This window comes from Mustela putorius, unplaced genomic scaffold (assembly GCF_011764305.1).
Source record: "Mustela putorius furo isolate JIRA1106 unplaced genomic scaffold, ASM1176430v1.1 tig00000095_pilon_pilon_pilon, whole genome shotgun sequence".
Lineage (NCBI taxonomy): Eukaryota > Metazoa > Chordata > Mammalia > Carnivora > Mustelidae > Mustela > Mustela putorius.
In genome coordinates this window covers 36011441-36033964 of record NW_025421280.1, presented here as the reverse complement: position 1 = coordinate 36033964, position 22524 = coordinate 36011441, and the positions used below count along the sequence as shown (strand labels likewise).

Here is a 22524-nt window from a genome sequence, read left to right as displayed (position 1 = left end):
CAGCCCGGGGGGTCCCTCGGTCCTCGGGCCCCGCCGGGTGGCGAGCGTGGTCCGCGGGCCCCTCCTCGTCCGCGGAGCCCGGGACCGCTCGCTTCCCGCCCGCGCCGCGCGCGCCCTCCCCGCTCATTCATTCGAGCACCTCCCGGGCGCGGGGCGCGGAGGCGGGGCGGGGGTGGGGGGTGCCGGGTCAGGCCGGGCCACGGGCCCCGGAGCCTGGGGGAGGCGGGGAGCGAGGCTGCGCAGGCCCTGAGGCTGCCTGGAGAAGGCGTCCTCGGGGCGCAGACTGGCGTGGAATGGCTTGGAAGCAGGAAGGGGGTGTCCCTCCGCAGCCAGGTCGGCTCCTCTCTGCCTCTCCGCCAAAGCGGACAAGGGTCTCTTCCTTCCTCAAGGACCTTGGGACCAGGTCAGGCTCTCTCTGCCCAAGGCCCAGAGAGGGGCATCCAGCTGCCCAATGGCACACAGCACAGTCCTTGCCCGTTCCCTGCCTGAGCCCAGTTCTTCTCCCTGGTCTGGAAAGGAGGGCCCGAAAGGGCTCCCCAGAAGGCCATTTGTTCTACCATCTGCCCCTCCAAATATTCAGCTTCCTTCCTCCTACCCTCCGCTGGTCCTCTCCTAACCAGGAGTGGTCCTGTCCTCATGCCCCGCCTCCCAACCTTCAGGTCCTGGAGAGAACAAGCCACCTCCTGGGAGGCAGTGGGACACCCTCCCCCCTCCACCTCTTCCCCTCCCTCCCTTCTGCCTAGGCTTCAGCACTCGCCCACAGCCAGCCCCTCACTAACTGTGCGATGGCCTTAGTTTGCTTATCCACAAAGTGGGCACAAAAGCTCTTCCTTCCCTGCTGGGTGGAGGGAGTGCCCTACCGAGAAGGTGCACCTGCCACCTCCACCCTCCCAGCCAGGTTTCTGGGAGTTTCCTCCATGTCTCCTGCCTTCTTTGGAAGCAGTCTCCACCTCCTGGTGACTCCACCTCCTCACTTTCCCTGGAATTCTGTCCTCTCCTCTCTCCTCTGAACCCCTGCCCCAGCCTCCTCCACTGCATACTTCCTCCCAGGTTCCTGAGAGCCTTTCCACGCTCCAAACACCCGTTCTCCTGTGTTCCTCTACGTCAAGCCCTTTAAGGGCTCTCCATCACCCTGGATCTACAGGTAGAAGTTCCACGACACAGTGCACTCCTGCGACACCAGCCCGCCTGTCCCTCTCTCCCTCTGCTCTCACTGTGCACTTGGCCCCAGCACCTTTCTCTTGGCTAACTCCATCTCTGAGACATCACACCTCCTCCAAGAAGCCTGCCTGATTGTTCCCCTGCTTCTGGGTCAGGGCTCTAGTAGCTCCCCCATCACACCCGGACCCCTCACCCCCCATTTCCCATAGCCCTGCCATCATCCCAGCGCTCCTGGTTCTGAGTAGTCTGTGGCCAAGGGCTTCTGCTGGGGTTGACTCTGTTTCCTCTCGACAGCCTGTAAGGGACGACACATCATGGTTCTGAAGGGGCTGGCAAGGAGAGGGGCTGGTGCTTTCACCATGGCCTGGGGCCCCCTGGCTCGACTCCTGCTGGCCTGGATGGCCATGTTGTGCTTGGTGGGAGTCCAGGGCCGTTGGGACAAGGCCTTGGAGTCTGCAGGTTCTGGACACGTGCGGAGGAGAGGCGGCCCAGGCATCTTGCAGGGGTGCGTGGTACCGGGCATGCTGAGAGGGTGTGGGCTGGGCTGGGCTGGGCTGTCCCGTTGTGTTGGGGGGAGCAAGGCCTGGGGAACATCCCACAGGGCGGGGGCTCACCAGCTATGCCACGCTTTCCCGAAGGCCCAATGTGTGCGGCTCCCGTTTCCATGCCTACTGCTGCCCTGGCTGGAGGACATTGCCAGGCGGGAACCAGTGTGTTGTGCGTGAGTGCCACTGCCATCTGGAGGGGGGCGCGGTGCTCGGGCTGGGACGCTGGGGCAGCTCTCTGACCTGCTGGCAAGCCGAACCCCAAGTGGACTTCCAAGCGGACTTGGCCAGGGGCGTCAGGCTGAACCATGGGATTGGCCCTTGCCTGTCCTCAGGCTCCCGGGCCACCTGCCCTGTTCCTGTCCTTTGCGCCACTACCTCCCTGTCTCTCTGCCTGCCTGTCTCCGCTCTCATTCCCTGTCTCTGTCCCGTCTCTGTCTCTATCTCTCTGTCAGTCTGTACCTGCCACCTCGGGATTCTAGAATCTGACTCCACTCCCAGGAGAGCCCTCCGGCCCAATACCACCGTCACCGACCCAGCATGTCCGGTTTCTGTCCTCGCCGCTCAGCACTTCTGGCCCAAAGAGCCCAGCTCCCGATGGCTCCAGCAGACACCCAGAAGCTGGCCTGGGCACCGATGGGGTGGGGAGGGCACAGGAGTCAGGTCCCGGTCCTGACCGTCATCTGATGCGCCCCTTCCAGCCGTCTGTAGGCGCGCCTGCGGCAAGGGCTTCTGCACCAGACCCAGCCTGTGCGCCTGTGCTGATGGGAAGCTGGCCCCCAGCTGCGGGGTGACCCGAGGTGAGCTGGGGAGAGGGGAAATGTCCCCTAGGGAACCCGAGGAGAAGGGTAGAGGCCTCCAGATGCCACTGGGCCACGGGGTGGTGGTGCTACAGGTTGGCTTTGCCGCAGGCCTGAGAGGACGAGAGCTGGGCCAGGCAAGCCTAGTGCTGCGGCTGTTCACAGGCCTTGCGGGACTTGTCGCTTTACTGTGTGTCCCTCCTCCCCGTCCTTAGGGTCAGGGTGCAGCGTGAGCTGCATGAACGGGGGTAGCTGCCAAGGGGAGTCCTGCCTCTGCCAGCGGGGCTACACCGGCACTGTGTGTGCGCAGCGTGAGTATCCCCCAGGAGCACCCGGGCCTGGGATCCCGGTGAGCGGTCTCTGACGTCACCTGCCCACCGCCCATGGGTCCTTTTTCTGTGACCAGGGTTTGGAGGGAGGTGCTCACCGTCCCAGTCTTATTATTGGGTCTGGACCCAATGGTGGGGACTCCTGGGTGAAAATGGGCTTTTCTGGGCCCCGGCTCCCTCTGCCGCTAGGGGACATCAGGCTACTGTCCTCTCTTCTTCCGCAGCTGTCTGTGACCATGGTTGCCACAATGGGGGCCGTTGCATCGGACCGAACCACTGCGCCTGTGTGTATGGCTTCATGGGGCCTCAGTGTGAGAGAGGTACCAAGCTGGGCATGGAGGGAGGGGCATGGGTGGATGGAGGGGGGCTTCCTGGCAGCCTCTGAGAGGTAGCCAGGCCCTGGGAAGCTCCAGCTGGCCTCCTTTCTGGTGTGTCTGATGCTGTGAAGGGCAGAGAAACTGTTGCTCCGGAGAAGGGTGTGAAGGAGGGCTTCCTAGAGGAAGTGATAAGTCAGAGTTCATGGGGGGGGCCAGCCCCCTTTTATTGCAAACCACCCCCGACTGTCATAATCCTCGGCCATCAGTCAGTGTACTGCCAGGGCTGAGGGGGGCGGGATCACCTGTGGGGGCCTTTGGCCAAACTCAGACGATGGAAGCAACGGTGTATTGTGGAAAGTTGGTGCTGGGGAAGGTGGGAAGAGCTGGATGCCAGTCCCCGGCTTCCCTATGCGTGGGCCCGAAGCTAAGCGGGGTGGTTGAGGTTCTTGCAGAAGATCCAGGAGGGCGACTCAGGGTGCAGAGAACTCACGGAGCCCATGGGAAGCTGGGAAGGAGAAAGCCAACAAGAGCGGGCAGCGTGGGACATGCCCAGGCCGGGAGGCTGGTGGGGTCTCCGCTGTGCGGGCGGTCAGACCGCCCCGTGCGGAGCCCAGAGCCGGGGATGCGGGCAGGGCCTGGGACTGACCCCGGCGTTGGGAGGTGCTCCTGAGAGAGGACGCACATCGGGGGCCGAAGCCCGGGCGGAGAGGGTGTAGCCATGAGCCAGAAGCCGGGGCTGGGAGGGTTATCTCGGCACGAGGGGTGGGGTGATTTTAGAAACTGGAATTTGGGCTGGCTGAGGGGGAGGGAGGATCAGTGCGGAGAGTGAGAGAGGGGAGGCCCAAGTGGGTGGTGGATGGTGCGGGCCCCCAGAGAGGCCAGAGTGAGGGGGAGTCCTGAGTTCTGGGTGAATTAGGTGAGATTCTAGAATTGTTTTGGCTTCGGGGAGTCAGGACCATTGTGGATTTCTGTGCAGCTCCTCCTCCCCCTGGGTCTGGGGGGCTGGCTTTGGCTTCTCCTTCTGGGAGGGGCTTCCCTTGGTCCATTGCCAGCCCCTTGATTGGAACCATCTGGAGGTTGGAGTCAGGAAGCCACATCTGAGCCCGTGTCCCAAGGCGGGGGCACCGATGAGACCCCTTTGGCTGGGTTCAGGGTTCAGGGGTGGAGTGTTGTAGGCCCAGAGCCTTGGGGCAGATGCTGGGGTCCTCCTTGGGTCTGGGAGATTTGGCAGGGCAAGACGCAAGCTCGTGGATGAGACAGGCTCTCCTGCTGGGTGTCTGTGGTCTCTGCCCAGGCCAGAAGGGAGTTGGGGGGCTGGGGGAGTGGTCACATTCTTCCGGTGTGCCCTGGGATTTGCGAGCTTGGCGGTCCTGGCCTCCTTTTTGGAGGCTGGTTGGAGAAGGCTTTGGAGAGGAGGGGAATTGAAGGGTGAAGGGCTGCAGTGATGGAGAGGCTTGGGGTGCGAGGCAGCTGGGGGCCAGCTCCCCAAATCCGTTCGTCTCGCAGACTACCGCACCGGCCCCTGCTTCGGTCAAGTGGGCCCCGAGGGCTGCCAGTACCGGCTCGCAGGTCTCGTGTGCACCAAGGCGCTCTGCTGTGCTACCGTGGGCCGTGCCTGGGGCATCCCCTGTGAGCTCTGCCCTGCGCAGCCGCACCCCTGCCGCCGGGGCTTCATCCCCAATATCCACACAGGGGCCTGCCAAGGTAAGCGAGTCCGCGAGGACGGACAGCTGGAGCTGAGTGGGAGCCCTCGCGGCCTTGCTTCTTCCTTCCGATGGGCCCCTCATTCCCTTGCAGATGTGGACGAGTGCCAGGCTGTCCCTGGCCTGTGCCAGGGCGGCAGCTGCCTCAACACCGTGGGCTCCTTTGAGTGCCGCTGCCCGCCGGGACACCGGCTCAGCGAGAACAGTGCCAAGTGTGAAGGTGGGCCATGGGAGGGCGATGGGAGGGGGGTGAGGAGTAACCTCCCCTGTGCTCAGGCTCCCTGGCAAGGAGTAGGAGGGGGCGGGAGGGCTGCGGGTGGACCCTCTTCTGACAGGTGTCCGTCTACACAGATGTAGATGAGTGTCTCAGCGTGCCAGGCCTCTGCTCTGGGGGCGACTGCACCAACACCGGTGGGAGCTTCGTGTGCACCTGTCCCCGTGGGTTTGCCAGCAGCCTGGACGGCTCCCGCTGCCTGGGTGAGCGGGGGCCTGAGGGGTCTGGAGGAACAGAGCGCAGAGAGGAGAGGGGTCCTTCGCTCATCCGTCCTTGCAACCCTCTGGCCTGGGGGTTCCTCCAGCCCTCGGTTTCCCTCCCGTCTGGCATTCTGGCGCCCTACCCATCAGCCTTTGTGCTCTCTAGACCCCAGTCTGGCCCTCCGTCTCTGTGCACACTGTAGCTCTCTGGTCCTCGGTCTTGATCTCTTGGGCCCACCAGCCCACTGCCCCTCCCTTCCGCCCCTGCCACGCCCACCTCCCCTTAGCCCCGCCCCCAGCCGCGTGGTCCCTTTGTGGCTCTGACTCTAGGGCCCTCCTGCCTCCCGTGGTCCTTCCTCATGCCCTCCTGACCCTCCAACCTCCCTCCATCTCTGTGTCCTTCTTCTGCCCATTGGTTTTTCTGGCTTCCTACCTATATTCCTCTTTTCTCTCCCACACACTTTTTTTTTTTTTTTTAAAGATTTATTTATTTGAGAGAGACTACATGCTAGTCCGGGCTGGGGGGCATCCCAGAGAGGGAGAGAAGCAGACTCCCTGCTGAGTGTGAGCCCAAGGGGGTTCCATCTCACAACCCTGAGATCATGACCTGAGCTGAAATCAAGAGCCTGACACTTAACCGACTGAGCCACCCAGGGGCCCCTCCCAGATGCTTCCTATCTTGCCCCACACCCTCTGTTTGAGATAGGGAAACAGGCCCAGAGAGGGGAGGTTTGCTTGAGCGAACTCGGTAAGTTTAGAACAGATACATGCCTGTACCCATGCCCTACCCAGACACTCCTGCCAGGATGAGGTCCTCTGCGCCATGCCTGCCCCTGGATGCTCACCCCCCACACCCCGCCCCAGTGGCAGGGGACCCTGGGCTCTCACTCCCTGTCCTGCTGTTTGGATGAACTCATCAGTAGACTTTAGACATTGTCAATGGCTAATGGGCCAAGCCAGGATTATGGACCCTTGTGGTGGGGGATGGGCAGAGTTTAGAGAGGAGGGAAGGGGCTTGGCTGTTCCCCAGCATCACCAGGGCCCCTGGCTGGGCCTCCACCAGGCAGGGCTGGGAATATTGTGTTTGGAGTTCTGCCCATGTGTTGTGGCCAACGTTAGACCTTCTATTCCTCCCCCCTTGGGGGCTGTCATCTCCAGCATGGAAGATACCCCTGGGCAAGTTCCCTGGAATAAGGGGTCCTCTCCCAGCTACTAAACAGTGGAGCTTAGACTTGAACCAAGGTCAGGCTGCCTCTGAACATGGGCTTGGGATGCAGTCCTGGGTTCCATCTGCTACCTGAGCTGCTCACAAGCTCTGTGACCTCGGGCAAGTGTGCCCCAACTTCCTCATCTGTCAGATGGGGATCACAGAAGTACCTACCTCTTAAATACAATTTTGGAATGATTTGCCGGGGGAGCTGGGTATAGTCGACACTCAACACATGTTCACAAAGACAAAAGAACAGTGCTGCTGGGGTGCTCAGTGGGGCCTTGATCACAGCGGATGCTTTAGAATCTAAAGCAGCATCATTTTTGTTAAAATTCTTATGTTCTGTTTCTGTCTCCCCTACTTGAGAAGCAGCTGCTTGGTCAGATCCCCTGGGGTTCTGGTATCTGATTTCCTGTCCCCTTTCCCTCTTCAGTAGCCGGTGTGACCTTGAATGAATCTGTTGACCTCCCCCAACCTGGGCAGGCCTTGTCCCGTGGGGGGGCTTCCCGCCCCTGTCAAGGGCGTAGGATGGTGCTGGGAGTGCAAAGCCCCAACTCCTCCATGTGCGCCTGGGGGTCCCCATGGGTTGGGGCAGGGGAGGCAGAAATGTTTGCGTGTTGGTGCGCCCGTGTGGCTCGGGTGGTTGAGCGTCCTACTCTTGATTTCTATTTGAGTGGTGGCCTCAGGGTCTTGAGATCAAACCCTCAGTGGGCTCCATGCTGAGTGTGTAGCCTACTTGGGATTTTCCCTCTCCCTCGACCCCTCACCCGGCTTGTGCATGTGCTGGTGTGCGCTCACTCTCTCTCTCTCTCTCTCTCTCTCTCAAAAAAGAGAAATGTTTGCGTGTTTTCTCAGCCTGGGGCAGGGCAGGGCATGGGGCTGCTGTCAGGGGCCCTCCCAGCTGGTGGAAGAGGTTTCACTGTGGGCCACTGGCCAAGATTTGTGCATTTTTAAGCTAAAAATATACTCTTTGAGCCTGAGAAATCTGATCATGGCATAACACTGTTAAACTCCAGAGCAGAATGGGATGGGGAAGGGTGTCCGTGGTTCTCCAGTCCAGGAAGCCTTTGCCTCAGTCCCCCTGAGGCTGCAGTCGTCAATTGAGCAGTCTGCGCCTGGGCCCCTCCTCAAATTCATAGCCTCTTAGGCTATGAATTAGGTTTCCCGAAATGCCCAGGGCTATCAGGTGGGAGCACATAGCCACAGATCCCTGTGTCTGACCTTCCTGCCAGGGCAGACCCCCAATCCCAGAGGTCTTTCTCAGTGTGGTTGAATGCCTGGGGTGACAGGGAGCTTATTACCAATGCCTGCTGTAGGTGCTGGAAGGCTTTTGCTTGGAATGAGCCCAAATCCATCTCCCGGGATAATTTGGAAATCTTTGTAATAAGGTTCTCATCCAGTGAGAATCGGCTGCGTGCCAGATATGGGTGCTTCACTTTTTTATCTCAGCAACACTCTTCCAAGGGGAGGTGAATGCTCTGAGCACCCCTGTTCCAGGGATGGGGAAACCGAGGCACAGAGCTGCAAGGAGTCCTGTCCTGCTGACTGTTTTGGAGCTGGGGTTTGAACCCAGGACTGGTGACCAATCCTTCCCGTCCCCGTCGCAGACTACCGGGCCGGCACCTGCTTCTCCACGCTGATTGGAGGCCGCTGTGCTGGAGACCTCGCTGGCCATTACACTCAGAGGCAGTGCTGCTGTGACAGGGGCAGGTGCTGGGCAGCTGGCCCAGCCCCTGAGCCGTGTCCTCTGCGGGGCTCTGGTGAGTGGCCTGGGGCTGCCCCTACCCTCCTCTGCCCCCAGACCTCCCTGCAGAGGAGGGGCCCTGGGACACGACAGAGGGCCTGACCTTAAACCCTGCTTCTTTGCAGATGAGTTCCAGCGACTGTGTGTGCAGGGGCTCCCACTGCTGCCCTCCTACCCTGGCCCCTTACCCGGTCTCCCTGGCTTTGGGTCCAATGGTGTGCGTCCTGGCTTTGGGCCGGGTCGCCACAGCCCCCATGGCTCCAGTGGGCATGGTGTTCCCAGCCTGGGCCTTGGCAATGCCCACATTGGTGAGGCCTGGGACTTGGGAAGAGGGATCCAAGACCTGGGGGAGTAGGTCCAGGCTTCAGAGGGTGGGTCAGCTCTTTGGGGGTTGGGGGTCCTAACCCAGGTGAAAGTACTTACAGTGGTCTGGACTGGGCCTAGATTTGGGATCTGGGTCTCAAAGGCAGGATCTGGGCCTTGGGTGAGGGTCTGAAGTTAGGGCACCACGGCAGGCCGATGTGGGCAGGGTTCCAGCCTCAGAGTGGGCGTCCCAACGCAGGGGCAAGCCCTCGACTCAGGGGCACCTGTTGTTCTCTCCCTCGGGCACAGCCACCTTGAACCGGACCATTGACATCTGCCGACACTTCACCAATCTGTGTCTCAATGGCCGCTGCCTGCCCACCCCTTCGAGCTACCGCTGCGAGTGTAACGCGGGCTACACGCAGGACGTTCGAGGGGAGTGCATCGGTGAGTCCCGGCTGGGTGGGCGGGGCCGCGCCTGCCGGTGGGCGGGGCCGCGCCTGCCGGTGGGCGGGGCCGCGCCTGCCGGTGGGCGGGGGCTCAGGGTCGTCTGCCCGCAGACGTGAACGAATGCACCAGCAACCCCTGCCACCACGGAGACTGCGTCAACACCCCGGGCTCCTACCACTGCCGGTGCCGCGAGGGCTTCCAGGCGACGCCCGCCAAGCAGGCGTGCGTGGGTATGGCTGTCCACCGGAGAGCGGGGACGCCGGGGCTGCAGGGCGCAGATCTGCGGCCTGAGTCCGGGTCTCACCGCCTGCCGCCTTCCCCCCACCGCAGACGTGGACGAGTGCCTGGTGGGCAGCAGCCTCTGCCGCCACGGCCGCTGCGTCAACACCGACGGCAGCTTCCGGTGTGTCTGCAATGCCGGCTTCGAGCTCGGCCCAGGCGGCAAGAACTGTGTGGGTGAGTTGGGGATGGGCGGGCGGGGAGGGGGCCTGGGGGCCCCGGTGGCTCCCGTGAGGGCCACTTGCGCGTCTCCCCTGCCGCATCACCCACGTCCCTCCCGAAGATGGAGGCTGTGCTCCCCCTTCGGAACCCAGACAACCTGCCTGAGATTCCATCTTGCGCTTTGTTGCCTCACTCACTCTTCATTGCCCCGCTCCCGAGTTCATGCCATGAATCCCAGCAAGGGCTGTCCGACCCGGGACCGAAGCGCGTCCTCGGACCTGCTGGGTGGCAGCGAATCTGGCTGAAAGTATGGGATCAGGACCTTGGTGGTGGTGGTGGGGAGGGGGTGTGCCTGGGTCAGGCTCCCCGCGGTGCTCCTGGTCTTACACTGGAAGGCAGCGTTGTGTTGTGTCGGCGCCTCGCCCCTGTTGGTGGCCAAGTGACGTGCCCGTGTGGGGTGTGGGGGTGGAGGGCCACATCTCGCTTCTTCACTCCTCAGCTGACGGACATCGGGGCTGTTTCCACTTTTCACAATTACAGAGAATACTGCGGTGGACATCCATGCACAAATTTTCGTGACATTTCGTTCATATCTTTTCCTTTTCTGGTGCAATCTTTTTTGTGCAAAACTGATGCTTTCATATTTGTTCCTACACTTACCTCTTCCTTCCCCTAGACCATGTTTTTGTCAGCTGTTTTCCCCTTTTCTTTGTTTTAAACGGAGGTGAGATAAATGCTGTCATTTAGAAGTGAACATTTCAGTGGCATTTAGTACATGCCCAGAGCCGTGCGACTGCCCCCTCATTTATTTAACTCTGAACAAATATTTATGGAGCACCTACCTGGGCCAGGAGAGAGATGCAGACTGAGGAGACAGCCCTGTCGAGCCCCAGGGGAGCTTGCATTCCAGCAGACAGACTGACGTCCAGGCAGACAGAATCACAGACAAACCACGGGGTGCCCAGTCGGGCCCCCAGCTTCTCTGGGTGGGGTCCTGGGGGCTCAGCACTCGCTCTGCTGCATCACCTAGAAGTGAGCGGGAGGTGCTGGTCTGCAGGCAGGGCTAGCCCAGCGAGGGGTCGGGTGTCCCTAGATCACAACGAGTGTGCCACCGCCACCACGTGCACCAACGGAGTGTGCATCAATGAGGACGGCAGCTTCACGTGTCTCTGCAAATCCGGCTTCCTGCTGGCGCCCAGCGGCCACGCCTGTGTGGGTGAGGCCAGGGGCTGGGTAGCATGGGATAGGACGGAAGTGACGGTGATGGGCGGGGAGGGGAGAGATTTGGGGAGGACGTGATGCAGAGCCCCCGGGCCTCCCCCACCCCCACAGACATCGATGAGTGCCAGACTCCAGGCATCTGCGTGAACGGCCACTGCACCAACACCGAGGGCTCCTTTCGCTGCCACTGCCCGGGGGGACTGGCCGTGGGCGCGGACGGCCGCCTGTGCGTGGACACGCATGTGCGCAGCACCTGCTATGGAACCCTGGAGCAGGGCTCCTGTGCCCGCCCCTTCCCGGGTGCGGTCACCAAATCCGAGTGCTGCTGTGCTAGCCCAGACCACGGATTTGGGGAGCCCTGCCAGCCGTGTCCTGCCAGGAACTCTGGTGAGTGTCCTGCTGCCTGACCCTACCTGCCTTTTTCGTCCCTGTACGCCTTCTAGTTCATCACCCCGGGGGTGGGAAGGCACAGAGGTCTTGCATGGGTTTGTGGGGAGGACATCTCTCTGCCGGTGCCTCTCCCCAAGTAGAGGCAGCAGAAAATCACTCTCTCCATGAGGGGAGGCATCTTGGTCCCAGACTCTTGTGCGACGCAGCCTTGGGAGTGGCTGCGGCTCAGCACTGACCACTGGCCCCTCTTCTCCCTGTCCCTGCCACTCCAGCCGAGTTCCAGGTTCTGTGCCGCGGCGGTCTGGGCGTCACCACGGATGGTAGAGGTGTGTGGCCGCGGGTGTTGGGAGAGGGCTGGTGGGGGGGGGCACCGTGTCAGTTTGCTGTGTCTGTCCTAGCCAAGGACCCCAGGCTGGGGGGCTCAGCAACAGAAACGTATTCTCCCGCAGCTCTGGAGGCTCAAAATCTGAGATCAAGGTGTAGGCCGCTTCGGTTTCTTCTAAGGCTGTGAAGAAGGAGCCCTTCCTTGCTTCTCTGCCAGTTTCTGGTGGTCAATGTCAATCTCTGGTGTTCTTGCCTTGTAGAAGTATCTCTCCGTTTTCTGCCTCCATCTTTACGTGGGGCTCTCCCTGCGTGTGTGTCTGTGTAAATTTCTCCCTTTTGTAAGTAGACAATCATCATATTGGCATGGATTGGGAATCTACCCTCATGACCTTGTTTTAATAGGATTACCTCCGTAGAGACCTGCTCTCCGTGTGAGGCCAGGTGCTGAGGTCCTGGGGGTTAGGACTTTAATGTATGAATTTGCGGAGGACACGATTCAACCCACAGAGCTGGGGATGGTGGATGTGTAAAGCTATGCTTTCTCCCACGGCTCCTTTCCCTCCTGATCTGTGTTTTCTGGCCCGCTCACTCTGCAGCCTCTGTGATTCTTTCCGTTGCCCCCACAACCGGACAGTCCCTACCCTGGGGTCCCGGGCTGATCTCCTGTGGCCGGCAGGTCTCACCCCAAAGTGCCTGATCTGTAGAGTTGAAACTTACAAGGAAAGGAAATTTCCCTTGTGTGTGTCTCTGTGTTAGTTGGCTGAACACACACACACACACACACACACACACACACATGCAGAAACGAAAGGATTTAGGATACAGTTGATTTCTCACTGACTGCTGGGCCATCAGGGGAGGACAGATGTCTGGACCACCACGCTCTCATACACTGAAAGGCATAGGTCTGGAGCCAGATGCCTGGGTTCGAATCCTGGCCCTGCTGTTGACGGATTGTGTAATGGGGGGGAAGCTACTTACCCTCTCTGCTTCTGTTTCCTTGTCTGCAAAGTGGGGATAGTAATAGGACCTGTTTCAGGGATGTCATGAGGGTCTCGTGAGTCAACACGCACAAAATAATACACACTCTGTAATGTCAGCAATTATGATTGCTTTAATTTTTATCACGTTGCTGCTGTACAAGTTTTTGTTCCATGGGTTCCAAACTGAGGACAACCCCCCCCCCGCCCCCCGCCCCCCACGGCTGCACAGGTACATTTGGCAAGGTCTGGAGAAATATCAGGAAGGCATGGGGTTGGCATGGGGTGGGTAGAGGCCAAAGCATTCTCCAATGCACAGGACGGACCCCGCAGCAAAGAACAGCCCCAAAGGTCCACAGTGTCGGGAAACCGCGGGTTTAGAGGGAAACGGGGCGGAGGAGGGTTCTGGAGACTCCCGTGAGCCCGGCAGCCGCTCCGCCTCCTTCTTGCCGCAGACATCAACGAGTGCGCCCTGGACCCCGACATCTGCGCCCACGGCGCATGTGAGAACCTGCGGGGCAGCTACCGCTGCGTGTGCGGCCCAGGCTACGAGGCCGGCGGCGCCGGCAAGGAGTGTGTGGGTGAGCGCGCCCAGCCGATCGCGGGCAGGTGCGCGGGCCGCCCGCGCTGCACCCCCTCACCCCGCTCTCCCACCCCACCCCGCAGACGTGGACGAGTGTGCTCGCAACAGCCTCCTGTGTGACAACGGCTGGTGCCAGAACAACCCCGGCAGCTACAGCTGTTCCTGCCCCCGGGGCTTCAGCTTCAGACGGGACACGGAGACCTGCGAAGGTATCCGGTCCCAGCGCGCTGCCTGAGGCGCGTGCGCACACACGGGCGTGCACACGGACACCTGAGTGTGGTGTGTACACACACACACATGCTGGAAGATGCATGTTTACTCATTCAAACACACTCACGGGCAAATAGTCCCACTTGGTCTCACACAGTTATACACACGCATGGGTGTCGTGCACTCGAACACTCAGACCCACATTCACACACCCACTTACTCTCACACTTGACTCGCTTGTACTCGCAGCCACACAGAGTCACATGCTTATGCGTGCATCCAGACCTTCACACGTTCACATGTGTGCGTGTGCAACCAGGCACTTGTACTGGTACTGACTCAGAACACATACACACACCCATATTCATACTCGTAGACAGGGCCACCCAGTCATGCACACTCTCTAAGAAATGTGTGTGCCCACATTCTCATGCTTTCACATTAGGCTCACGCTTAGATGTGTGTTCACACACCTGTGCCTTGTGCATGCACACGCATGTATACACACACGTGTCCAACCATGCACACACTTTGCAGCAAGGTCCTCGTTCCCCAGCATGTCCCCCAGCATGTCCACCAGCATGTCCCCCGTGTGTCCGTCCTCAGACCCCGCTCCGTTCAGCCCTTGGAGCTGCCTGCTTCCCGGCCACATCCTGGCTTTGTCCTCTCTGGGCTTTCCTCCTGCCTCTCCTCCTCTTGTGTGCTGTGACCCCCTTGAGGGTCACTGAGCCCCACTGTGTCTGTCCCTCCCCATCAGTCGCGTGTGCATGCTCACAGGACCCTCCGTGTCAGCGTGCCTGCATGGGTGTCCTGCACAGCTCAGTGCAAGCACTCGTGCGTTTCTGCGCATTCCATCCCTGGGCACCCTGCCTGCATGCACATGCCGTGTCTGTCAGGTGCACGCGCATGGATATGCATGTGGTGGCCACTGGGGAGGAGGGGGCCCTGGTCAGCTGGGGCCCCCTCTCCAACAGCTCAGGACCCAATGGGGGGCTGTCCTTGCAGACATCAACGAGTGCCTGTCCAACCCATGTGTCAATGGTGTGTGCCGGAACCTGGCCGGTTCCTATGCCTGCGAATGCGCCCCTGGCAGCCGGCTGGGACCCTCTGGCACCATGTGCCTAGGTGAGAGGGCCCCGAGTCCCATGGAGTAGCAGGGACTGCTACTGCTGCCCAGCCCTGCATCCCATCCCGGGGGAGGGTAGGTCTCTGTGGGTCAGCCTGCAGGTGCGGGCTGGCAGGTGAACGGGGTCACCGCCTGCTCCGCAGACATCACCAGGGGCACCTGCTGGCTCAAGGTCCAGGAGGGCCGCTGTGAAGCGAACCTGCGTGGAGCCTCCCTGCGGTCTGAGTGCTGTGCCACCCTCGGCGCTGCCTGGGGGAGCCCCTGCGAACGCTGCGAGCCTGGTAATGCCCTGGGAGCCCTCCACCTGAGCTCTGGGGGACCACCCAGGCATGGCCACTGCGGTTTCCTGGGTGCCCGTTCAGAGAACGGGGCTCTTGATGGAGAGAGTGACTCCTGTGCCCACTCTGGTTCTCCCAACCACAGACCCTGCCTGTGCCCATGGCTTTGCCCGTACAGCGGGGCTCACCTGTGAAGGTAACTCCCAGCCCTTCTGTAGTCCCCCCACCCCCAGGTAAGCGACACACCGACAGGTGCAGGTCATGGGTGGGTGCCTGGGGTCCTGAAGTCTTGAGATCGAGACAGAATTTTCCCCTCCTTGGTACCCAGGTCTGCCCCTGAGGTTCCCCATTCCCCAAGGCTGGCCCTGTTCCTTCCTACCTCCCAAGGGACAACCTGGCTGTCCCAAGTCCCAGGGGAGCAGCTCCAGGCCTTGCCCTCCTCCTGTTCTGTCCCCGCCCAGATGTAAATGAGTGCGAGGTCTTCCCCGGGGTCTGTCCCAACGGGCACTGCCTCAACACTGCTGGCTCCTTCCGCTGCGAGTGCCCCTATGGCTTGACGCTGGATGCCACGGGCCAGCTGTGCGTGGGTGAGTCCGTGCGGGGCCACCTGCCCTCCCTCCACTGTCCCTACCCCTGTGCTTGGAGACCCCTCCTGGGGTCAGAAGGGATTTATGGAGACCTCCGGGACCCTCTGCTCCCTGCTCATTTCTTGCTGACGTGTCTCAAGAGAGGGTCTTGTGTGTTTTGGGGGCTCACCCTTTCCCTTCGCTGCCCTTTAACAAGGCCCGCGGCACCTGCTAAGGTCTTGTGATGTAGCGTCTGCAAATGTATTCATTCTTTCTCGTCACCAAAGAATTTTGATTCGGGGTGGGTCTGCTCACTGGGCACCCCTAGTGTGCCCGCAATCTCCCTCAGCATCCCGGGCTCCAACATTCCTTCTGAATGGCTCCCCCTCAGGCGCAGAGATCGGAGCTGTTTAGCGGGAGACCGCATGCCCCATGTGGTGGCAGGTGTGCTGTGGTGTGGTGGCAGGGGACGGGGGACCCGGTGACTGTTGCCCTCTGTGTAGACATGCGCCTGGAGCCGTGTTTCCTGCACTGGGACGAGGATGAGTGTGGGGCTGCCCTGCCTGGCAAACACCGGATGGACGTCTGCTGCTGCTCCGTGGGGGCTGCCTGGGGGGCTGCGTGCGAGGCATGCCCAGAGCCCGAGTCCCCAGCATTTGCCAGCCTGTGTCCCCGGGGCCCGGGCTTCGCCAGTAGGGACTTCCTGTCAGGCCAACCCTTTTATAAAGGTGTGTGCAGCACCAGGAGCCCCGAGGGCAGGGAGAGGGCACAGCCCAGGCGTAGGCCTGGAGGTGGGAAGTGCATGGCCGGGGCGGGGGTCGGGGGGCGGGCGGCACAGAGCGTCTGTGGGGAGAATCCCCACCGCAAAGCCTCTGGAGCAAACCCAGGGAGGTGTTTGACCGACCGCACGTTCTGCTCCCGGACCGCAGACGTGAACGAGTGCAAGGCGTTCCCCAGCCTCTGCGTGCACGGCGCCTGCAGGAACACCGTGGGCAGCTTCCGGTGCTCCTGTGCCGGGGGCTTCGCCCTTGATGCTCAGGGAAGGAACTGCACAGGTATGGGCCTCCCTTGGCCTCCGTGGGGAACGCCGGCCGGAATGGGGGCTTCGAAGCAGATGTGGAGTCGAGACCCCCTTCCATGGGCACCTCTAGTCCTGGCTGCCCGCCGGCGGCATGACCCAGGGCAGGTTGCTGCCCCTCTGGCCCTTAGGGACCCTGACTGTGAAAGGGGGGCTGACAGAGGGGACCTCCAGGGAGGAAACTCCCTGCAGTTGGCCGGTGGGCGCACCCCTGGGCTCAGTTCGGCAGCTCAGGCTCCCACACAGCCCCCGCCAGTGTCTACAGATGTGGAGTCTGTCCCCTGCCCCTTTCTCTGCAGACATTGACGAGTGCCACATCTCCCCTGACCTCTGTGGCCGGGGCACCTGTGTCAACACCCCGGGGAGCTTTGAGTGCGAGTGTTTCCGTGGGTACGAGAGTGGCTTGGTGCTGATGAAGAACTGCGTGGGTAGGTGGCCGCGGGGCTGTTGCGCGGGTGGCCCCGGGCAGGGTGATGTCCGAAGGGTGCTGGGGCTGAGGGGAGGGGTGGTGGGTACGCTGCCGTGATGGACGAGGCAGGGGTTGTGGGGAGAAGCTCAACCCAGCAGAGACCCGGCGAATCTGGGTGACACACGGTGGCGTCCCGAAGGCTGCTGGACCTCGGGTCTGTCATGCAGAATTGAGGCCTAGGGACCGAGGTCTGGGTGAGTTCCCCCAGGGCAGGGATCCTGTGAGAAGAGAAGGCCCTGGAGAGAGGAGCTCCTCTTCCCTTTTTTATGTATTCCGTGAACATTCCATGTGTCTCTACTGAGAAGAACCACTAAGCGCTCAGCAGCAGGCAGCCCGTCTCTCGGAGCTCATGACCTGATGGGGAGACCGATGTTCCTAAAACGAATCCCCAGATACATGCAAAATGGCCACTGTGAGAAGCCCCTGAGGGGGCCACATGGTGGGGTGGGGTCCCCAGGGATGGCCCGTTCTGGGGGGACCTGAGGTTGTGGCTGAGAGAGAGTGGGACTAAATGTGGCGATGAGGGGCTGGAAGATCGGCCTGAAGGGAGAACAGCAGGTGCCAAGGCCCTGGGGTGGGCCCGAGGGGTGGAAGGAGGGACACGAGACTGGAGCTTGAAGAGGCTGGAGCCGCAGCCCGCTCCCCACGCTGATGCCTGGAGACTGTGTGCTACAGGGTGGCTTCTCAGGGTCTCCTTCAGTGACTCTGGGAATGTCAGCCTCGTGGCCCTGACTGTCCTGCAGATTCCAGCTTCCTTCTTGGGCTGACTTGCCCCTGCCCCTTTCAGCTTAAACTCTCTCACCTGAGCTCCAAGCCTCCGGGCTCTCCTGGGCAGGGCTAGGGTGTGTGTGGGGGGAGGAGGGGAGCAGCTTCCATGAGCCCGGCCCCGCCCTGCCCTCGTCCAGGCTTTCACAGCTCCTCTCTCTTTCACATGCCCAGACGTGGACGAGTGTGTGCGGGACCCACTGCTGTGCCGGGGCGGGAGCTGTGTCAACACGGATGGGAGCTTCACATGTCAGTGCCCCCCCGGACATGCGCTGACGGCGCAGGGCCCCGCCTGTGAGGGTGAGCGTGCCCCCAGTGTGCGGGCATCGGTGGGGTGAGTGTTGTAGTGGGAATGCATGTTTGTGCACGTCTGATGACGTACCTGCGTGTGAGTGTGCACGTGTGAGTCCATGAGTCCGTGTACAGGTGAGCGGTCGCACGTGTGAGATGGGAGAGCCTGTGTGTGTCTGGTGGAGGTGTGTATTGGTGTCTATACAAGAGTGAGTGTGTGATTTGCGTCTATTTGTGGGTCTGCATGAGCTTGCAAGAAGTGTGTGTCTCAGTATGGGTATGTGTTTGCTCCTGGGTGAGGGTGTTTGCAGGTGAAGGGGTCCGAGGGTGTGTTTGTGTGGGGGTCTGAGTGTGCAGCTGAATGTGCATTGACACAAAGGCAGTTGTGGGTGACAGGTGTTTGTGAGTCCGTGGGAGTGCACATGGTGTGAATGTGTGTGTCTGTGACTGTGAGTGTGTGTGTGTGTGAGTGTCTGTGAACCAGCACGTGGGTGCCAATGTGCGTCTACAGCGGGCGAGTCTGTGCATATAGGGAGCGTGTGTGAGCCTTGTGAGTGGGTGGAGTGTGGGCGTGTGTTCGTTCAGGAAGAGTGTGTTCCGTGCGAGGGTGTTTGCACGTGTGTGAGAGCACTGGTGCACACGCGTGTCCGAGTGTCTCAGGGGCCTGTAGATGGCAGAAGTGTCCATGTCGGCCATCCGCTCACACCTGGCCCCACGAGCCACGCGCTCTCCCCCACAGATGTCGACGAATGTTCCCTGAGTGACGGCCTATGTCCCCACGGCCACTGTGTCAACGTCATTGGGGCCTTCCAGTGCTCCTGCCACGCTGGCTTCCAAAGCACGCCTGACGGCCAGGGGTGCTCGGGTGAGACCACGCCCACCTGCCACGCAGAGGGGCGGGGCGGGGTGGGAGTAGCCCGCCAGCCCCAAGCCTGGCCCCGCCCCATGGCCCCGTCCCTCCACCTCTGCCCTGCCTCCCGCAGACATAAACGAATGTCTCACTGGGAACGGTGGCTGTGAGGCGCACTGCACCAACACGGAGGGCAGCTACCGCTGTGGCTGCGGACGTGGCTACTCACTGATGCCCGACGGGAAGACGTGTGCAGGTATGTGGGAGGGGGGATCCAACAAGCCGTCCCAGGTGAAACCAGCCAGACCTGGGACAGGCCAGGCCAGAGGCTGTGGCAGGCCCCCTTGGGCTCCCCCTCCATTCCTGCCCAATTACAGCCCAGCCGCCCTCCCTGCTCCCCTAGACGTGGATGAGTGTGCGGAGATCCCGGACATCTGTGATGGGGGCCAGTGCACCAATGTGCCTGGGGGCCACCGCTGCCTGTGCTATGAAGGATTCATGGCGACTCTGGATGCAAGGACATGCGTTGGTGAGGAGCTGGGCCTGGGGGTGCAGAAGACAGCGTCTGAACTCACAGGCCAGGTCTTCCACGGGGAAGCACACAGCCGAGGCCGACGTCGGGCCCCTTCCCTGTCGCATGCCCCTTCCCTGTCACATGTGGGCAAGGGGGATGGGCCAGAGCCTGTGGGATCGGATTCAGAGCAGCAGAGCCCCGAACGCTGTGCCAACCCCTCCCCCGGTACCTGATACACACAAAGGTTCATACCCTGCTTCCCGGGCTGCATTTTAAGATCACTGCACCCTGAGGCCTCTTAGATGTAACAGTGAGCAAAATGGAAGGACACTCAGAACTGCTCCCTGAGCCCAGCTTGGGGACCCCAGGCTTCTCAGACCGTGGTCATTGTCCTGTCCGGGCTGCCAGGCTCTGGGGAACAGGTGTCTGCCCCGTCAGGGCACGGCTGGGGCCAGAGTGGGGACGCTCCAGGAAGGAAGAGTGTAACTCCCTCCCCAGGAGACGAGTCCAGCCGGGTGCAGCTGGGGGTTCTGATTGCAGGAGTCTTAGGGAGCACTTCTGCGCTTCGGGTCAAATCAAACAGGGAATTCTTTTATGGCTCCGTGGCCTTCTCGCAGATCCACGTTGGCATAAAGGCTCGGACAAGGCCTGTAGCAGAAAAACCCAGCTTGCTTCATTTAGCCCCATGTGCTCCAAATGTATTCAGCCACAAAATCCTTTTGAGAACATGTGCCGGATACGTGCCACAGAATACGCCGTGTCACGTGTTGACCTTCCTAGTCGCATGGTGGTAGAACCGGAAGGAGCTCCCCAGTCCTGGAGAAGGACGGGGACAGCCTCAACACGTGGCAGGCCACGCAGCCCCGCTCACGCACCCCCCCCCACCCTTACCTGCTTCCTCTCCTGTCATCCCACAGATGTGAATGAGTGTGACCTGATCCCTCACATTTGCCTCCACGGGGACTGTGAGAACACAGAAGGTTCCTTTGTCTGCCACTGCCAGCCCGGTTACATCATCAGCAAGGGAGCCACAGGCTGTTCCGGTGAGCAGGAGGCCAGGGGTCCTGGGGTCTACCCCTCCCCTCAGGGCTGAGTACAGCCAGACCTCATTCTTCTAGATTTGCACAGGTGGTGTTAAAGCAGAAACAGGACCAGGTCAGGTTCCCCCGGGGCTCCCCTTAGCACAAACCTCTGCAGTCCCAGGTGTCCCCGGCAGTGTCCCCAAAGCATGCCAGCCTGATGACTTTAAGCGACACGGGGGCACACATTCCAACATTTCAACAGTCCTTGGTTTGGGCGCCTTGCGCTGCTGTCACAGTTTCATCCCAGCCTGGTGGCTCACAAGTGCAGAAGTGTATTCTCCCTCAAAAATGGTCCCGGGGGCCAGAAATCTGCAATCAGTGTGTGCACAGGGGTGGTTCCTTCCTGGGAGTCTAAGGGGAGGATTTATCCTGTGCCTCTGCAGCCTTCTGGTGGTGGCCACCAGTCCTCCATGTTTCTTGGCTCGTAAATATGTCACTCCACTCTGTCTGTCTTCACCTGGGCTCTGTCTGCGTCTGGGTCCAAATTTCCCTCTTACAAGGATGCCGGTCATTGGATAAGGGTCCCCACAGTCCAGGAGGACCCCATCCTAACTTGCTACATTTCCGAATAAGGGTCCAGTTCATTGGTTCCAGGAGTCAGGACTTGAATGTACCTTTCTGGAGGATACAAATACAAAAACACAGTTACGCAGTTATCTGAACGCGTGTTAGAGCCCCACGTTACGAAACGGCATCACGCCCGTGACTTTGTAGAGACCGTGGTCGATGTAAAATTAGCTTTTAAAATCCATTCGCCCAAGTAACAGCGCAGAGGGTGTAAAGAAATGACCAGTACCCAGTAGCTCACGGAGGTGGTAGGGGGACGCTGCAGAGCGTAGAAGAGCGAGGCAGACTGCAGACTCGGCTGTGGATTGGAGACTGGTTTGGAGGGAAGCCTGCTCTAGAACAAGGACATGCGCGTTAGGACGGTTACTCTTAAGGTCTAGGCTAAGTCTCTCTTGTTGCTATTTCAAACTACTGCAGGGCTGTTGGGAGTCATACCTTTTAGGCTTTAGGGTTTTTCTTCTGGGCTCTGGGTGAAGGTGGAAGCTACTGGAGTGGGGGGGGGGCTTTCTGGGCCAGCCCTCCCCCAGGAGGGTCCTTGCTCCCCCCCCGCCCACCGCTGCACTGTCTTCCCGCTCTGCACCTGAGGCCCTAACCCTAAGCCCCGGGCCTGGCGGGGGTGCTGTGCCCTGCTGCCCTGCTTCCACTCCTGACCCTCCCGTGACCTTTTTCCTGTCCTCGCAGATGTCGACGAGTGTGAGCTTGGGGGACACAGCTGTGACAGCCACGCTTCCTGCTTCAACGTCCCTGGGAGTTTCAGCTGCAGGTGTCTGCCAGGCTGGGTGGGGGACGGCTTCGCATGTCACGGTGAGTGCCTGGGGGCAGGCGGTCTGGGCAGAGCAGCAGAGGTAGGTCGGGGGCAGGTGGGGGAAGGGTGCAGGGCAGGGGTGGCTGGACCGGGGGGGGGTGTCTGTGGGGGCTGGTCAGGGCCGAGATCGGAGGGTCTGCCTCCCTGCAGCCCCCCAATGCACACACTTCGGGGCTCCGGGCTCCGGGCTCCGTGTCGTGCAGACCTGGATGAGTGTTCCTTCCGGGAGCACCGGTGCAGCCCCAGAGCCGACTGTCTGAACGCTCCGGGCTCCTACCGCTGCGTCTGCCACCGCGGCTTCAGCGGGGACGGCTTCTCCTGTGAAGGTGAGAGCGGGACGGGGGCCCGAGAGGGGTAGCCATGAGGGCTGGATTCCGAGGGGGTCACGGTGGTCAGCGGGCTTCCCGACCCACCCCGACCCACCGCCCACACCACGCTGGGGTGCTGGAGAGGACGTGCCTTCAGCCCGCGGGGCCACACACCTGGCCCAGCATCACGGGGCGCTGTCTTCTCCCCTGGACTCCGGATGCACGGAGCCTTCGGGGTGTGGGGACAGGAACACTCGCTTCCTTCCCCAGACCCCTCCACCCGGGTCCTATGTCACCACGTCCCCTGTCTCCCTGAGCCGGGGTCCGAGTTCCCAGAGTGGCTTGCCTGCTCCCAGGAGCCCTGGGTGACCACAGAGGGTTTGACTGGGGCCATCTGCCCACCCTGTGCGGGTCCCGGCCCGCTGGCCCCCAGCCCTCTGCCTCTCGGGGTCCCGCAGACAGGGACGAGTGTGCTGAGGACGTGGACCTCTGCGAGAACGGGCAGTGCCTCAATGCCCCGGGCGGGTACCGCTGCGAGTGTGAGATGGGCTTCAGCCCCACGGAGGACCACCGCGCCTGCCGGGGTGAGGCCTGGGGCTGCCGGGCTGGGGGACGCAGCAGGCGGGTCCCGGCGAGCAGG

At 61.3% G+C, this 22524-nt stretch overlaps 1 protein-coding gene across 1 annotated transcript in view; it reads left to right on the top strand.

Annotated features, from left to right (window-relative positions):
• The first annotated feature begins 239 nt into the window (after positions 1 to 239).
• Positions 240 to 22524, top strand: part of FBN3 (fibrillin 3) — a 52798-nt gene continuing 30513 nt past the window's right edge. Inside the window, exons 1-32 of the mRNA XM_045085108.1 lie at positions 240 to 1666; positions 1800 to 1882; positions 2408 to 2506; positions 2722 to 2817; positions 3060 to 3155; positions 4659 to 4856; positions 4950 to 5075; positions 8147 to 8299; positions 8409 to 8591; positions 8896 to 9033; positions 9147 to 9266; positions 9367 to 9492; positions 10571 to 10693; positions 10810 to 11085; positions 11361 to 11414; positions 12848 to 12973; positions 13059 to 13184; positions 14191 to 14310; positions 14455 to 14592; positions 14735 to 14785; positions 15051 to 15176; positions 15659 to 15883; positions 16085 to 16210; positions 16533 to 16661; positions 17642 to 17767; positions 18498 to 18623; positions 18742 to 18864; positions 19012 to 19137; positions 20040 to 20165; positions 21453 to 21575; positions 21780 to 21902; positions 22343 to 22468. Of these exons, the coding sequence (XP_044941043.1) occupies positions 1476 to 1666; positions 1800 to 1882; positions 2408 to 2506; positions 2722 to 2817; positions 3060 to 3155; positions 4659 to 4856; positions 4950 to 5075; positions 8147 to 8299; positions 8409 to 8591; positions 8896 to 9033; positions 9147 to 9266; positions 9367 to 9492; positions 10571 to 10693; positions 10810 to 11085; positions 11361 to 11414; positions 12848 to 12973; positions 13059 to 13184; positions 14191 to 14310; positions 14455 to 14592; positions 14735 to 14785; positions 15051 to 15176; positions 15659 to 15883; positions 16085 to 16210; positions 16533 to 16661; positions 17642 to 17767; positions 18498 to 18623; positions 18742 to 18864; positions 19012 to 19137; positions 20040 to 20165; positions 21453 to 21575; positions 21780 to 21902; positions 22343 to 22468 (4228 nt within the window). The 5' untranslated portion in view covers positions 240 to 1475. The remainder of the gene's footprint in view (positions 1667 to 1799; positions 1883 to 2407; positions 2507 to 2721; positions 2818 to 3059; positions 3156 to 4658; positions 4857 to 4949; positions 5076 to 8146; positions 8300 to 8408; positions 8592 to 8895; positions 9034 to 9146; positions 9267 to 9366; positions 9493 to 10570; positions 10694 to 10809; positions 11086 to 11360; positions 11415 to 12847; positions 12974 to 13058; positions 13185 to 14190; positions 14311 to 14454; positions 14593 to 14734; positions 14786 to 15050; positions 15177 to 15658; positions 15884 to 16084; positions 16211 to 16532; positions 16662 to 17641; positions 17768 to 18497; positions 18624 to 18741; positions 18865 to 19011; positions 19138 to 20039; positions 20166 to 21452; positions 21576 to 21779; positions 21903 to 22342; positions 22469 to 22524) is intronic.